This window comes from Typopeltis vanoorti, chromosome 13, assembly GCF_054136105.1.
Source record: "Typopeltis vanoorti isolate ZY-2024b chromosome 13, IOZ_Tvanoo_1.0, whole genome shotgun sequence".
In the NCBI taxonomy this organism is placed as follows: domain Eukaryota; kingdom Metazoa; phylum Arthropoda; class Arachnida; order Uropygi; family Thelyphonidae; genus Typopeltis; species Typopeltis vanoorti.
Window position 1 is genome coordinate 37,698,232 of NC_143561.1, and position 17,916 is coordinate 37,716,147.

The 17,916-nt window shown below is 37.7% G+C and overlaps 1 protein-coding gene across 1 annotated transcript in view; it reads left to right on the forward strand.

Moving 5' to 3' along the window:
• The window catches only part of eIF2A (eukaryotic translation initiation factor 2A), a 270,564-nt gene that overhangs the window by 5,995 nt on the left and 246,653 nt on the right, over positions 1-17,916 (forward strand). Inside the window, exon 2 of the mRNA XM_090402822.1 lies at positions 13,564-13,633. Coding sequence (XP_090258948.1) covers positions 13,564-13,633 — 70 coding nt within the window. The remainder of the gene's footprint in view (positions 1-13,563; positions 13,634-17,916) is intronic.

The window sequence follows — 17,916 nt, forward strand, 5'->3', positions numbered from 1 at the left end:
TGGAAGTGTCTAATTATAGACCAGTCTGTGTGTCATCAGTAGTTGTTAAGATCTTGGAGAAAGTAGTGAGGGACCGTATACAGCACTGGGCAGATGAGGGTAATGTTATCTGTGAGAGTCAACATGGATTTGTGAGAGGGCGCTCTTGTTTTAGCAATATGCTAGCCTTTTATAATAAAGTTACAAGAACATTAGATGAGGGAAAGGCATATACTGCAATTTTCTTAGACTTAGCAAAGGCATTTGACAGGGTGCCACATGATAAGCTGATATTTAAGTTGCAACACATGGGTCTGGATGTCAGATTGGTCAACTGGATTGGCTGTCTGATAGGTATCAGAGAGTTGTGTATGGTGGAGCAGTTTCAAGGAGGCAGAGGGTTACAAGTGGGGTCCCACAGGGCTCAGTACTAGGACTTATATTGTTTAACCTTTATATCAATGATGTTGCCAGTGGATTGCAAGGGGATATTCAATTGTTTGCGGATGATGCAAAGCTGGGAAGGATTATTAGTAACAGTGCAGATGTGGTAGCCCTGCAAGAGGATTTAAATAAGCTAGATAGATGGGCAAATGAATGGGGGTTTCAGTTTAATGCAGCAAAATGTAAGGTCTTGAGGTTTGGGAAACATCGATGGGATGCTGCATACTCTATGGGATGAGTTATACTGCAGGAAGTAGGGGAGACAAGAGATCTGGGATTGATGATTGATAGAAACCTGAAGTTTAGGGGGCATATTGCAAAGGTGATGAAGGTAACACAAAGGATTGCTGCAATTATGAGAAGGACACTGACCTGCAGAGATAAGAGGGTTATCATTCCATCAAGTCTCTGATCAGGCCACACTTGGACTATTGTTCTCAGATTTAGTCCCCAGGATTTGAAGGGGATAAATTAACTGTGGAAAGGATACAAAGACAGATGACAAAGATGGTTTCAGGACTCTACAAGCATAGTTATGAGGATCGGCTGAGGGAATGCAGACTGCAGAGTTTGGTGGATAGAAGAAGGAGAGGTGATATGATTGAGACTTTTAAACTGTTGAGAGGTGGTTACAGGGTTGACACTGGGGAGTTCTTTTGCTTGGTTGAACAGCGGGAAGGAGTGATGAGAGGAGGCCATCCCTGGAAGTTACGAAAAGAAACTGTGAGCAAGAGGGTAAGGAGTGGTTTCTTTGTGTGGAGGGTGGTTGAACCATGGAATGCATTGCCTGATGGAGTGGTGGGAGCGAGAACGGTCAATGAGTTTAAGGAGTGGTATGATAGACTTTGTGTTTCTTAAGGGGTCCTCTCCTTGATGAGTCTTGACAGACTATGTTCTTAGGAAGGACCTCCCACCATGAGTCTTTTGACTCCATGGAGGCCTGAATAATAATAATAATTATGAAGATTACATACATTAAGCTTCCACACATCAAAGATATGTCATATCAAAATTCTAATTTACTAGCTAAACAATAAGGAACATTCTATTTATCAAAATACTCTAATCTTACATCTCTAGGTTAAATAAGTACACGTTCATCATAAAACACTAGTTCAAATTCTAAATAAAACTCGCTAACAAAGATCAATTCACATTCAACTAAGTGTTGCATGCTCTCATGCTTTCACACTACTAGATCAATATGACTAACACTTATATTCAAAGCTAATCAAGATCAATACTAAAAAACAGGTAAAGCAAGGCAGTGGTAATCAAACAGGCAAGTTATTTATACACTCTCATGATTCATCTAAATCACAAACATGGTTCCCGATATCAAATTAAATTAGTGCTACTATCGACCCATACACATTAACTAGGGTTTAGACAATCTAAGAACGTAGACTACCAGTCCAATTCAATCAACTTAACACATGAAACTGTCTCTAAATTCTCACTATCTTCTTTTCTAATCTCTGTCCATTTTCTCACACTCATCACTAATAGATAATACATAAAATGAGATTTTGTACATTTCCACCTTGTTAGACGATTTCTCGATCCTTCCATCTGTTCTTTGTTATGGCTTGTCCCTCTGTACGGTGATCTGCCGCCACGTGGAGTCACATGCTCATCCCGATTTTTTTCCTTTGTTTCCTCTGGGCTTACGAACTTTTCGCGACACTGCTTTTAACACAAATTATCTTCAAAGGGAATCCTTTGCAGCCTTCTCATCGGTTAGAACCAGACCAATGGCCGAAACTCGAAACAATGTCGTCATCTCATGCTCAACTTCTTCGATTTGCACCACTCAGCAACTAGAAACATGTTGTCGCCATGCCGTCTTATTGGATATCAGCCGTGCTGACCCGCCTCGGAACTACGAACATTAAACTCGCCACCCTGCCATCATATCAGATATCAGCTGTGCTGACTCGCTTAGGAATTACGAACCATAAACTCGCTGCCGCCATGCCATCTTATCAGATATCAGCCATATTGACCCACTTCAGAATTACGAACCATAAACTCGCTGCTGCTGCCATGCCGTCTTATCAGATATCAACCGTGCTGACCCGCTTCGGAACTACGAGCTAGTAACCCATGTGGGGGGGGGGACACGTGCGACCGGGGAACACCACAGGAACCAAAACCAGAAACGTAGAAGGAGCCAAGAGAGAGTCTCCAGCCCTGTGAGTTAGTTTTTAAACTCTTCTATAGTGCCCTCTTCCGTGCTCTAAGCTTGTCTATGATGCTTTCCAATTGGCTGTCACCTCCTCGCAGTACGAGGATCGCTCTCTTCAGGGAATGCGAAATTCGAGCGCCTTCCATGAATGCCTACTCATCATTTGTTACGTCACCTTTGGTGGTCACACAGCAACCTTTGTACTTTCGTTTGCACGACTATACGCGATTTTATACATGCCATAGTTTAATATTGGTGCTTTTGAAAGTTTAAGATTTCCATCTATTTTAGACAATACTTTAAACATAGTACAATCTAATACTTATTTCCTTCTTCAATTTCATTTTAATTTAGGATTCAATTTCTTCCTTTATATTTTAATTCTCTTCTTAAGCAAAGTTAACATCTGCATTTTTTACATATTATATCTGTTTTGCCAAGAATACAAGTGTGCTTTTGCTCGATATGGTTGTTCTTGTTAAATCTTGAATGGAGCAGTTCTATTCTTGATGGAGCCATCATTCAAGATCTAACAGCTGGTTTCATACAAAAGTAGCGGTTTTTTTTGTCCCTCAGAGCAGGCAAACTGGCCCGTTAACACATGGATCTACAGTCATGAAATACATTCCTAATCCCTCATTAGGCAGGCTCAACTATTCCTAAGGGACGGTTGAGGAAATGGGGGAGTAGCCCATACGAATAAATAAGAAATAAGCCATTTTCAGAGTTGCTCTTTGGCAAAGACAAGCATGACCCCCCCCCCCCCAGAAAAAAGTGTTGTTTTTAATCCTACATAATTCAAGATGATATCAATCTTCTGGCAGAAAGTGAAGAAGAATTACAAGAGGTAACCAGCCACGGTTTTGGAACATTAAAAAAATAGGGATTATACATAAACCTACAAAAAACAAAAACAATGATGACCTAAAATCAGACATTGAATTCTTAAAGATGCAAATTGGCAATAAACAAATTAAGAATGTAAACAAGTTCACTTATCTAGGAAGCACTTTGAGTCAAGATGGTCGCTCAAAAACCGACATTAAATACCGAATTGTTAAGGCAACCATGGCCCTACAGAAGTTAAAACCATTGTGGGGAGATTATTATTATTATTCAGGCCTCCACGGAGTCAAAAGACTCATGGTGGGAGGTCCTTCCTAAGAACATAAAGTCTGTCAAGACTCGTTGAGGAAAGGTCCCCCTTAAGAAACATTCTGTCATACCACTCCTTAAAGTCATTGACTGTTCTCGCTCCCACCACTCCATCAGGCAATGCATTCCACGGTTCAACCACCCTCCACACAAAGAAACCACTCCTTACCCTCTTGCTCACAGTTTCCTTTCGTAACTTCCAGGGATGGCCTCTTGTCATCACTCCCTCCTGCTGTAAAACCAAGTGAAAAAAACTCCCCAGTGTCAACCCTGTAAGCACCTCTCAACAGTTTAAAAGTCTCAATCATATCACCTCTCTTTCTTCTATCCACCAAACTCTGCAGTCCACATTCCCTCAGCCGATCCTCATAACTATCCTTGTACAGTCCTGAAACCATCTTTGTCATCTGTCTTTGTATCCTTTCCACAGTTAATTTATCCCTTCAAATCCTGGGGACCAAATCTGAGAACAATAGTCCAAGTGTGGTCTGATCAGAGACTTGTACAACGGAATGATCACCCTCTTATCTTTGCAGGTCAGTGTCCTTCTCATAATTGCAGCAATCCTCTGTGTTACTTCACCACCTTTGCAATATGTCTCCTAAACTTCAGGTTTCTATCAATCATCAACCCCAGATCTCTTGTCTCCCCTACCTCCTCCAGTATAACTCCTCCCATAGAATATGCAGCATCTCATCGATGTTTCCCAAACCTCAAGACCTTACATTTTGCTGCATTAAACTGAAACCCCCATTCATTTGCCCATCTATCTAGCTTATTCAAATCCTCTTGCAGGGCTACCACATCTGCACTGTTACTAATAATCCTTCCCAGCTTCGCATCATCTGCAAACAACTGAATATCCCCTTGCAATCCACTGGCAATATCATTGATATAAAGGTTAAACAATATAGGTCCTAGTACTGAGCCTTGTGTGACCCCACTTGTAACCCTCTGCCTCCTTGAAACTGCTCCACCATACACAACTCTCTGATACCTATCAGACAGCCAATCCTGAATCCAGTTGACCAATCTGACATCCAGACCTATGTGCTGCAATTAAATATCAGCTTATCATGTGGCACCCTGTCAGATGCCTTCGCTAAGTCTAAGAAAATTGCAGTATATGCCTTTCCCTCATCTAATGTTCTTGTAACTTTATTATAAAAGGCTAGCATATTGCTAAAACAAGAGCCCTTTCACAAATCCATGTTGACTCTCACAGATAACATTACCTTCATCTGCCCAATGCTGTATACGGCCCTCACTATTTTCTCCAAGATCTTAACAACTACTGATGACACACAGACTGGTCTATAATTAGACACTTCCAGTGTGTTACCACCCTTATGCAATGGCACTATCTTACCTTCCTTCCATTCCCTGGGCACCTTTGCCAAAGCCAGACTTTCATTGATAAGCCAGGTTAAAGGCACTGTCAGTTCCCTAGCACATTCTCTCTAATAGAATAGCAATTACAACCAGACTAAGACTAATTGACACCTTGGTGAATTCTATCCTCCTGTATGGTTGAGGTCTGGACTTTATTGGGGGAAGATGAGAGAAGACTCCTGTCTTTTGAAATGAAAACTTACCGAAGACTTTTGAGAATTCCCTATGTTGCTCACGAAACCAATGAAAGTGTCCAAAAACTGATTGATTCAGTAGACAGGAGAAAAAGGGAAAACATTCTGACAGTCATCAGAAGAAGACCGATGAAATGGTTTGGACATGTGGAGAGGGCCAATGGCATTCTAAAGCAGCACTAGAAGGAATCGTTCTGGGATCAAGGATTATCAAGAACAAGAGACTGAGATGATTGGAGGAGGTTAACAAAGAATATCACCTACCAGCCATGAGTGACCCAATGGTGCATTTAGGACTACAGGAGAGAAGAAGAATTCAAGAAAATCCAGTAGCAAAATTTGACTGTAAAACATACATAAGTATATTCAAATAAATCTTAAGAGACAGAATACCTAACCTATCTAGTTAGAATCTGTAGCAATGCGCTTAACCTTCTCATACATGAATTTTTATATTCATTTATAAAAAATTATAATGCATGCTACAGTACCATTTAATCTTACAGTATTACCATGAATTCATTAATTTTGCTAAATTTGTGTTATATATGTTATATTTATTAAACACAAATGTTATTTGTGTTTAATATATGTTAAAAATGATGTCGTCATATGAGGATATCATGCACCAACAGACTATAGACATATTTCTATTGAAATGACTTTGACTAAGGAATTTATTTTCATTGAAAGACATTACAAGTATGACACAACAGATTATAAACAATTTATATTTTGCTGAAACACTGCATGAATGATCAAAATTTGGTTTACTTAGTGCATACAAAAAAGTAGATCAATTAGAATTTGCATTAGAGTAAATCAAGAACAGTCTTATTCTCTTTGTCTCATTTTCTATGGAAAGACTGAAAACATTCTGGACAGATTGGAACCTCACATCTACCAAAGATGTGTCTTGTTTTACTCTTGCGGTGTACATCTCTGCAACGATTGGCATTAGCACCTGTTGTCTTCTTTGGGAAGTGTCCACCGCCGTCAAAACGTTTCTCATGTGACACAGAGCAAGTTTTGCGTTTTTTTAGTGCTGGTGGTGTCTTACTTGAAGAGCAGCCTCGTTTCATTGTACCTAGCTGAGCTAAACCTTGATATATCAAAGCAGTTGCCACTCTTGATTTGCATTCCAACAAATCCAATTTTTCTTTTTCTTCCCATTTCCAAATAATCTGTGCATTACAAACAAGTACCTTAAACATATGGGAAAAAATTCTCATATACCATCGTTTGTTCCTGGTATCATTTAGATACACAGCCACAAGAGAGTCCATAAGGTCCACTCCATCCATATGTTTGTTATCAACAGCTATGCTGTGAGGCAGTGGAATTTCAACATACTTTTTTTCTTTTTAGCTGAACCTCTGACATACACTGAGGCTCCTTTCCTAAGTAGCTAGATACTGTTATGTCCCTATTTACGATTGTTAAACTTTCTTTTATCCTGTTCAGGTGATTCTCTATTTCATCTTTATTCAAAACTATACCCGAGATATTACAAAATTTAAATATTTTAGCATTTTCTCCCATTAGTGTCCCTAATTTATATTACACTGCACCTTTCAGGACATTTAGTTTAAGATATATAATTCGAAAACAAGGAGCAAAATACAAAAATATGTCTGAGTGTGAAACTATTAAGCAGTCGTGATCCTTTATCTCGTAACATAACACATTAATTTCCTGCGATCGTACGTTTTTTCAAGGGGTGCATTAGGCAGCAATTTCAGACAACTATATTATTAATGAACAGAAGTTTATTTGAAATCTTATACATGGTACAATTCAATTTCTGTTATATAAAACACAATTCAACACTAAGAATAAAATTACAAAATTTCACAAGCGAAGTACAAGTATTAGGGCAAAATCCTATAAGGGAATTTGCAATCATGCTGTCATAACAGGCTTTATACATATAAATATACACATGTATTCCTGGAACAAAATTAACACTTTACTTAACCTTATACTAGTCAGAATGCTCTATATTGCTATAATACCATTGGACATTAATGTTTATATTCAGTTTATCTAACTTACAAAACAAACAATATAGGTTAAACTATCCTATCGCTATGCCCTTATGTTGGAGGTTTAATGTATTTTTTACAACACTCAAAAAGAATTAAAATAGAATTTAATACTTCCTATATTTCGTCCTAGTCACTAGGACATCTACGGGGATTACAAAGACAATTAATGTAACATGCACACAAAAACTTACAATACTAAGCCCAACCACGTGGGTGACAATAAAGTCCTATCTAGGTGGAGCGCCCTCTAAGGGCAGTTGTAGGTGGCCTGGAATGTAAGGTGGGACCTCTGGCGATGACTGTTTCCCAAATCTTCGGAAGCTTAATGCAACCTTATTTGTTAAGATTTGGTTGGTTTTTGAGAGCTGCTGCTTCTAAGAAAAGTCTCTCTTTCTTGAATTTGCTGTGGTGGAGCATGGTGGTTTTCTTCCATGATACTCTGTGGGTGGTGTCCAAAACATGGTCAGCCAAGCCTGAATGGCCATAGTTGTGTTTAACGATGTACGACTTGTGTTCCTCTAGGCGGATGGATGCTGATCTGCCTGTCTGTCCAAAGTACGCAAGCTTACAGGAACATCAGCATCCATCCGCCTAGAGGAACACAAGTCGTACATCGTTAAACACAACTATGGCCATTCAGGCTTGGCTGACCATGTTTTGGACACCACCCACAGAGTATCATGGAAGAAAACCACCATGCTCCACCACAGCAAATTCAAGAAAGAGAGACTTTTCTTAGAAGCAGCAGCTCTCAAAAACCAACCAAATCTTAACAAATACGGTTGCATTAAGCTTCCGAAGATTTGGGAAACAGTCATCGCCAGAGGTCCCACCTTACATTCCAGGCCACCTACAACTGCCCTTAGAGGGCTCTCCACCTAGATAGGACTTTATTGTCACCCACGTGGTTGGGCTTAGTATTGTAAGTTTTTGTGTGCATGTTACATTAATTGTCTTTGTAATCCCCGTAGATGTCCTAGTGACTAGGACGAAATATAGGAAGTATTAAATTCTATTTTAATTCTTTTTGAGTGTTGTAAAAAATCCATTAAACCTCCAACATAATGTCCTCACAGCACTTAAGCCTCTACACAAGTATCGCTATGCCCATACATACATTTTGACTTTTAAGACACTCTCATATGAAATACCATGTGCATACATAAATCTCTAGTACATGAATGCTTATCAAATAATATAAACTAGTTTACTCTGATTTGTACTAAAGTCCTAGTATATCTTCGACTGTCCAGTCATTAACAATGAATGCAACTATATGCAATTTCAAGATACAAGATTTTACAGTACCTCTTTTAGGACGAACCCTGGTTTTCACGATCTATACCTTTCGTGCTTGAATAAAGGACACACACACAGGATCTAGTCTATCATTATGGAACTCATCACGTGGGCACGGATTTCTGTATGGATTTTCTTTCCCTCGATACGAGTACTGGATGATGAGATACATAGACAATTCCTTCCTTCTTGTAACTATACGGCGTTCCTCGTCTCTTGCAATAGGAATACGGGATCGAATTCCCGCACACTTTGTTTCCTTGTTGCGTCGGACGGAGATAACTCCTACTCCGTCACTCAGGAAAACCTGTGTTACCTATACGAAAATTTCGTGAAGAAAATCTGAGGAAAAAAAGCCTCATGGGGGGGAGATTCCTCACTCTTTTATCTGCATGGCTCCTATCGGCACCTTCTTCAATTTCTCCCCCCCCCCCCCCTCTACTGGAGTTGATCCTATTCACCAATTAAAGTCGCATTTTTCTGCCCAAAACATGCTACGGTTCGCTTGCATGCGACTCTCACGTGACGACGTCTCACTTCGGGAATTGACCTTGAGCGATTGTCATTTGTTTTAAGCTAGCCTCTATACTAAATTAATCCCCCTTTTTGAATTTTTTGAATATTTTAATCTCCTCTTTTCAAGTGTTAAACTAGCCTCTCACATACAAATTCTTATATCTAATCTTCTTTGTCTTACTTAACCTATCTTTTTCATATCATTTTTTTTGTAATAAGATTTCCTTTTTTATTATTTAATTAAACAAACAATTTCTGCTATAATTAATTTTCTTGGATGCAATCATATTTTCTGTCTTTAAAGATCTTGTATTAACTACCTACATAAGATTTTATATTTTTATTTTTTTGAAACACCATGATAACTGAAATTTTTACATTCTTGGTTATCAGGGTGTAACAATGCCACATGTACTATTGAGTTATCAACCCATCTAGTGACAGTAATGCCATCAGAGGACGTGGTAACTGACATATTTCCTCATCCCATCTTCTGAAAATCCTTTTCATTTTTCAGTTTCTTGTCAGCACCTTGAAGTCTATTTCTTCTGCATGTACCCACATAATAAATATCATCTTCCTTTAGTTTCTTAATTAGGGAGATGCTCGTGAAGGAGTTGTCTACGTATACCTTGAAGTTCTTACCAGCATGCTATATTTTTACTTGCACTGAATCAGTCTGAATTTTGTCTTCCAGGATCTGCACCTACATAAAGATCAAAACAATATACATTGCCTAAAATGCCTGCCCTCACCCACGTTTTGAAACTCCATTTTTTTGGTTTCTTAGGTAAGTATTGTTTGAGTTGTGAACAACCTTTGAATAGAATCATCTCATCTACATTCTGAAATTCTTCTGGGCTGACAGCAGCATGGAATGTTTCATGAAACGTTTGCAGCACTGGTCTTATATGTATTGCTTTGTCTTTATTGTTTAGGTATTGTGTCTGAATCAACAAAATGCAAATATTGCCTTCTGTCCTCCCATCTGTTCACTGACATAGCATCAGCTATAACATCCCTGCAAGTCCATGTTCAGAAGACTAATACTGCCTTACACGTGGGTATTTTATGTATGTCATGACAAGTACAATTCAAGGTAAATTTTGAGTTCAGTCACAGTAAGTGCTAAATTATCTTTGCCTTTACGGCATGTAGATTAGTTTGTTTCACAATTTCATCCATCAATTCATCTGGAAACAGCTGTGAAAAATAATCTACAGGGCTCTCTCCCTGAATATTTACTGTGGTTCAGTACCAGCAAAGGGATTATCTTTCTCACTAAACCACACTGGTTGTCTCTGCAATGGCATATGACCAGCAACAGCTGTATTTTGCACACTAGCTGGACTTTGAATGTTGTGAGTCTAACCAACAGGGAAAGGATACTGAATATCATGGTCTTCACTTGAACTGTCACTCTCTGTAGGATCAACATCAGAATCACTCAGCTCCAAACCACCTTCAGATTCCTCCAACAGTTTTTCAATCTAAAGTGGATTGCAGGAGGATATTCAGTTGTTTGCAGATAATGCAAAGCTGGGAAGGGTTATTAGTAATAGTGCAGATGTGGTAGCCCTGCAAGAGGATTTGAATAAGCTAGACAGATGGGCAAATGAATGGGAATATCGGTTGCAGCAAAATGTAAGGGTTTGGTACACATCGATGGGATGCTGCATACTCTATTGGAGGAGATATACTGGAGGAAGTAGGGGAGATGAGAGATCTGGGGTTGATGATTGATAGAAACCTGAAATTTAGGGGACATATTGCAAAGGTAGCGAAGGTAACACAGAGGATTGCTGCAATAATGAGAAGGACACGCTGACCTGCAGAGATAACATTCTGTTGTATAAAACTGATCAGACCACACTTAGTAGTAATGAAAATCGGCTGAGGGAATGTGGACTGCAGAGTTTGGTGCGATAGAAGAAGAGGTGATATGATTGCAACTTTTAAACTGTCGAGAGGTGGTTTCAGGGTTGACACTGGGGAGTTCTTTCGCTTGGTTGAACAGCGGGAAGGAGTGATGACTATCTGTGATTGGCCACTTCTTCATGTCAACTTGACCATGAAAATATTGCGAGGTCCAAACGATGCCATATTTCACATTAACTTTTTTTTTTTTTAATCATCCAGCATTTCCTGTAATTTGTGGGTTTGTAATCAATTGGTTTTTTTTTCTAACTTTGGTTTTCCAAAATAGAGAAATAAATATTTTATTCCAATATATTTGTTTGTTTTTTTGTTGCATTAAAATATTTGTTGTATTAAAATAATTAAAAGTAATAAATAAATTTTTAAATACACAAATAAAGATTTTAGTTATATATTTTTTTTTAGTTGTTTATTTGTGCGTAATCAGATATCAGGTTGGGGGAACATGATCTATATAAGAGAGTAGATCGCCGAATAACTTATTATAGAAAATAGCTTGCGTAGTAAAAAAGGTTGAACACCACTGCCATACGGCATCTGTAGATGCCCAGTGAACTCTCACACACACACACATACAGGTAACCCTCGTATAATGTGGATGTTAGGATTCATAGAAATGCCGCGTTATATAAATCGCATTATGCGAGACTCAGATCACATAGAAAAAGTAGGGTTAGGTTCCGAAATCGTTTTTTTTTTTTTTTTTTTTAAGATTATATAAACAATGACATATCCAACAAAAAAATATTTTTATTTAATTCAGGTAATTCATGTAAGTTAAGAAAACATATAAACTATGAAACAAAATAAGTGTACACTTATAAAAATATAAATTTTACGTAAACTTCATTGCACATAATACATGAACGTTTTAGGCAAAATAAAATAAAGTGCATATTTTAATCGTCATCACTCTCTTCAAAACTAACATTCTGTAGATGTTCTTTATTTACGAGTGGCCGGACGTCTTCATCACTTGAAATCTCTTAGACATCATTTGCATAATTCTCATTGCATACTTCAGCTGGTTTAGTTATCAAGAAGTCAGTAATAAGACCTTGCTTACCACCATGCTGCAATTTTTTATTAAGTTCATAATACGGAGCTAAACAAATATCCAATTGTCTCGTGAATTTTCTGGAGTATCCATTGAGAGAGATAGTTATCAATAAAATAACTTTCTTGCCAAGTCCAATCCTTCTGCTAATGTCTTTAAACTGAATTCTTTAGTGGATTATCACAATGAGAATCTTCTGCAGAACTTTCCTCATTTTGACGTCATCTATAAATTGTACCAGTTCCTCCTCAGTGAAATCTATTTCCCCATCAATTAATTCACTAATTTCGTTTTCAACCATATTGCAAAAGCGCTCTAAGTGGCCATTACTATAAAATTAAATTTTTTTACATAAAAAGAAAAAAAAGCATTACATATTGTATGTAACTCATCAGAAAATAAAGTGCCTCAGCTTGAGATCAACACACTTATGATTTTTAATGTGCTTTCCTAGCAAAAAAACGAAGACAATTTTCAACAATAAACACTTTATACGGTAAACAATTGATGTACATGTGTGCTAAAGGGTATTTCCCCTAATATAAATTCGCTACTTATAACTACATGCGTGATACAGGCAGACACAAATTTAACGAAGATAAAATTTGATTTTTAAGTTGCGTGTTGAAAAATATATGAAAAGATAAAGGGCTACTACAGTTTGTAGACCATCTTATATCGAAACCGTATCGTATAAGTACCACGTTCAACAAATATATATACACACACACACATTACCAATCAACCAACAATGTCCTCACCTCAACAAGTTATCTTCTACACTAGCAGAGAACACAGATGACTGCTTTCATTAGTGGCATGTTAAACTACATGTTCTTTCCAGAAATACTATAATAATCTTTGAATGTATATAGATAAGAAGAAGAAGATATAATTAAAATACTTGCATACACAGCCATACATTTGCTTGGATTTTGTGTGATGATCTTTGAAGGCAAGGGCTAAAACATTAATGCATATAACACTGATTTAAAGAATTTAAAAATGAACAGGAAACAACAAAAAAAAAGTTTAGTTGCTTAGGTGGTAAAATATTTTACATATTTTATGCACTTCATCTGATTCCAAGAAAAAAAAATTTAAGGAAATATTTGTTAAAGGGGAATCTTGCTGGGCTAGTTTGAAGCAGAGAGGATACTAATGAGCAGTTGAAATATGACAATTGCCTTTTAAGCAAATTGAAGTTTAGAATTCTAATAATGTTCGTAACATTGATTTTAATTTATATTAATACAGTTTAAGATGAGCAAAATATTCTGAAGCAGAACATTTGTTTTAGAAACAAATATCTCACTAATTTTTATTCATTGAGCTTTTTTTTTTAACACCAAGCTAGGGGGACCAGTGGTCTTTCATTCATTCATGGACCTCCAACAAATGAAGATTTTGCAGGCTTTCAGAAGTAAGTCATTCTTAAAAATATCATACCTTGCCTTGTTACTATTCTCTTTTGGATATCTGTTATATCATTAACTACACTTCAATGTATTTTTTAATAATACTGACCACTGGAAAGTATTTCCTTAATTTTGTTTTGTTACAATTCTAATCTGTTTCTGCTTCATTCAGTAAAAAAAAAAATGTAGCTATTAGAACTGCAAACATTCTTTCAATCACATAATTTTAAACAGAAGTAATTGTAGTCTGGGGTCACTTAAGGATCAAAGCCAAATAACTGGGAGGAAACCTCCATATCGCCTTTCAGGAATTCAGAGAACCGACTGGAGCTTCTGAACTAATGTCCAATCCTCACCATCTCATAGTGCACCCAGTTAGTAGGTATCCACTGACTGAACGAATGAGGATGGACTGGCTGTTTGGGACTTAGCCAACCAAATTGCACACTCTATTAGCTTAAAGCCATAAATGCATAGGGTGATATGGCATGATGAGATTTCATGCTGGCTGGGGCATCGTCCAGTTAAACAAGGCCTGTGCTGTTTCGTCAGGGAGCCAGGGTGAACAGTGAAAATTCAGCTACTAGAATAAGCTCCGACTCAATATCTAGAACTGAAGGTAGGAACCATCATTATAAGGATTATTAATGGAAAGGAAATTGAGCTTGCAGAAGAATTGGAATAGTACCACTTTATGGACATAATTGGCATTATTAAGACAAAGAAGACAAAAACAAGTGAGATCTTCTAAATAAAAATGTATAGGATGTTATATTCAGACAATAATGATCAAAGAAACTAAGGAGTAGTAATACATTCAACACCAAACATGAAGATAAACTTCTTGATTGGAAGGCAGTTTCAAGTAGACTGATGTGGACACCCTTCAAAATGGGAAAAAGGACAACGAAACTTATTTGTGACTATGGTCCCACAAGAGGTTCTTCTAAGAAAGAACTCTAACAGTTTTTTTCAGTCACTAGAACAGACAGCTGACATTAAGAGAAGAAAGTGGTACTTGTTGATTTGAAATGAATCCCAAATGAAATTTGAAGAAAAGGACAAAGCTAGTAATAATGGTAAGTATTTGCTGGATTTCTACTTAGAATACAGACTAGTCATTACCTAACATTACATTCAACGTAAAGATTTGCACAAGTTCACATGGAAAGAAGAAATAAGGAAAAACCTCATTGTCTGTGTCATTGTTGATAGTGATATCTTCATGCTAGATCAAGATAAGAGTGCACAGAGGATTTGAAATTGGAAGTGTCCATTACTTAGCACTAAGGAGGATGAGGATAAAAAAATGGATATTACATTGAAATGAACAGTATGTAAAATGGTTTTAAAAAGAATTAAGGTTCAGCAGCTTTTACATGTAGACTTCAGTATACAAACATTATTGAAGAAAAAATGAAACAGATTGAAATCAAGAACCTTGGAATCTCAGTGTCAAACTCGGAAGAAGACATTGATTGATTCAACTAAGAGTTATGTTGTGAAATTGACTGCAAGGATCAAAAAATAAGAACTCCAACGGTAGATACAAGAAGTTAAAGAAGCAATTTTGGAAAAGAAAAGAAAGCTTACCAAAAGGTCCTAGCAAATAATTTGGCAGATGCCCAGAAAGAATGTAGAGTGAAATGTAAGATAGCTAAGCTAAGTGTAAAAGTAGCTAAACGAGTCATGGGAACACTTTGGTAAGAATATAGAAAATAAATATCAGGAAGGGGCAAAATATTCTGGAGGCTATTGAAAAAGCTCAGAAATGGAGGAAAGAGTACTGTTAAAGAAATCATCTTTATGACTGTTGATTTGATGAAAAACTGAAGATAAGGTTATCCTAGATGTTTGGAGTAATTACTTTGAAAGACTGGTAAATGAAACAATTAAGGATAGAACCATAATAAAACATTTTCAAGAGTAATGCAAACAGGAGTACATATCAATACCTGGTAGCCTTGGTTGCACACCTTTTGGCCTGAGGCACCAGGCAAGTGCAAAAATGAGCAGCCTCCTTGTGGCATTCCCTGAATACCTTCGGGTGACTAACTGGCTCATTACGCTATTCCTCCTATCTCTGGCTAGAACCCCGGGATGGGTTAGTTTCCTCACTTGCAATAATCAAGAAAATAGTAGGTCTGACTCTGATTGGTTAGATCCAGGAATTGATTCCAACTTCAGGATGTGTTTGATGACGTGCCTGTCTCCCATCCTTTCAGCGTTTCTAAATGCCTGCAAGAATCAACTCTTTTCTATCATACAAGTCATTGTTCCAGCAGGTTGGCAATTTCGGGCATTCATAATTTTATTTGACCTGAATGTAATTGTGCCTTTACTGCTGCTGTTAGACTTGGAGTGCATCATTCTTCTAGACATCCTGAGCGCATTAAAGCACACTGGAGTTCAGAGGAGGAGTGTATTCTTGCTGCCCATGAAGTTCGTTTGGTGGTGGTAGGTGTTTGGAACTTAAATGATGATTTAGTTGATGTACTGCCTCATTGTACTTTTCATGCTATTAAGTCATCAAAGACTAGCAGGTTACAAACAGCTTGTTAACGAATTTACAGAACTTTCTAGGGATGGTGATGGGTAATATCTTCGTACCTCCCACCACACCTTCAGTTCCTACTCAACATCAAGTTGATTATCAGCAACAGAGGCGCTGATATCCAAGTTAGCATCAGCTTTAGACCATTAACCTTTGTCAGAATATAATCATACATCTCTTAGAGACATTATTTGTACTCATCTTAATGGGTATGATATCACTAACAAACTTCAGGATTATCTCCAAAGTGTATTTTCCAAGTAGCAACATTGGCCTCGACAACCACGACACATCCCCAGTGTTATATCTTCTTCTTTCTTTGTCTTTGTGTGGCGTCACTTTCTTGTTAATTTTCTATCTTAAATCCTTGTCGTACCAACTAAGCCTGAAATCTCTAACCTATCTCTCTGGGGCTGCTTCTCTATTCGGAACTCTGACAAAATTTATTTATTTTAGCTGTGCCAGCCAGAGTCCTAGTACAGAAGAGTTCTTGTACAAAGAAACCTTCCCAGTGCCTATAGAAACTTCAACATTGCAGTCATGGCCCAAACTTTCTAAACTTTCTTTAATTTCCCCTTATTCACAGGTTCGAACTTTAGCGAGTGGTAATTTCAATCTCATGCTCAGACAAACTCAGACTTACATAGAAAAACCATGTTTATTAATTATCAAAATTTCATACAATAAACTTTTACATATCAAGATATGTCATATCAGAATTCTAATTCATTAGCTGAGCTATAAGGAACACATTAATTATCAAAACACTCTAATTTTACATCTCTAGATTAAGTAAGCACATATTTATCATGAAACAGTGATTCAGAATTCTAAGTAAAACTTGCTAACAAAGGTCAATTCACATTAAACTAAGTGTTGCATACTCTCAGGCTTTCAGACTACTAGTCCAATATGATTAACATGTTACCGAGCACAAAAGTCACTTAAAAGTTCTCTCTTTTTCTCAATCAGAAATCTGTTCTTCTCTCTTTGCCCCAATACTAATCGTTACAAGAATAAGGAATTTACTGTACGTTACCAGTGTCCTGAGAGGATATCGCGTTTCTTTTCATCTGTCCTTTGTAGTCAGATGTTTTCTGCTTTATCGAGTCGCGTCCATGTGGAGGTTACGCTGATCGACGCAAATCGCCATTCCTTGCACTTTGCCGTATAAACGCTCGTCTACTGGGTTGATATCATCATCTCGGCTGTCCTTTTTGGGGGACTTATTCCGCTGTTTTGCATCGGTAAACTTTTACCGATGGCCCTAGTTGGTGTCTGCCGTCAGCTTGCGTATAGCATGCCCGACTCCTTCAGCTAGCATCCGGAAAGGGGATTACTTCCGGTGCCGTCGATCAGTCAGCACTCTGCTTGTCCACACGAGAAAGCTGGAACAGAAAAAAATGGGGGGTTCAAACCCAAGTGAACTTGCTTTTTATTCTTCCTTTTAGCGCCCTCTTTTTGTAATGGAGGATCTCTCACTGTGCTCTCCTATTCGCCCCTACGTGATTGCATCACACTTCTGCTCCTTGAAGAGCGCTCATTTCGCCGAATGCGAGTTCAGCTCGCCTTCTACAAACGCTTCCATTGCGCCGTTACGTCATCGTAGGCAGCTAGCTAGCAACCTTTGAACCTTTGTTTGCACTTAGATTTACATTCTTACACAGTATAATTTAGACATCGATAATTTTAACAATATAATTCTATTTAGACATACAATTTTCTCCTCAACTT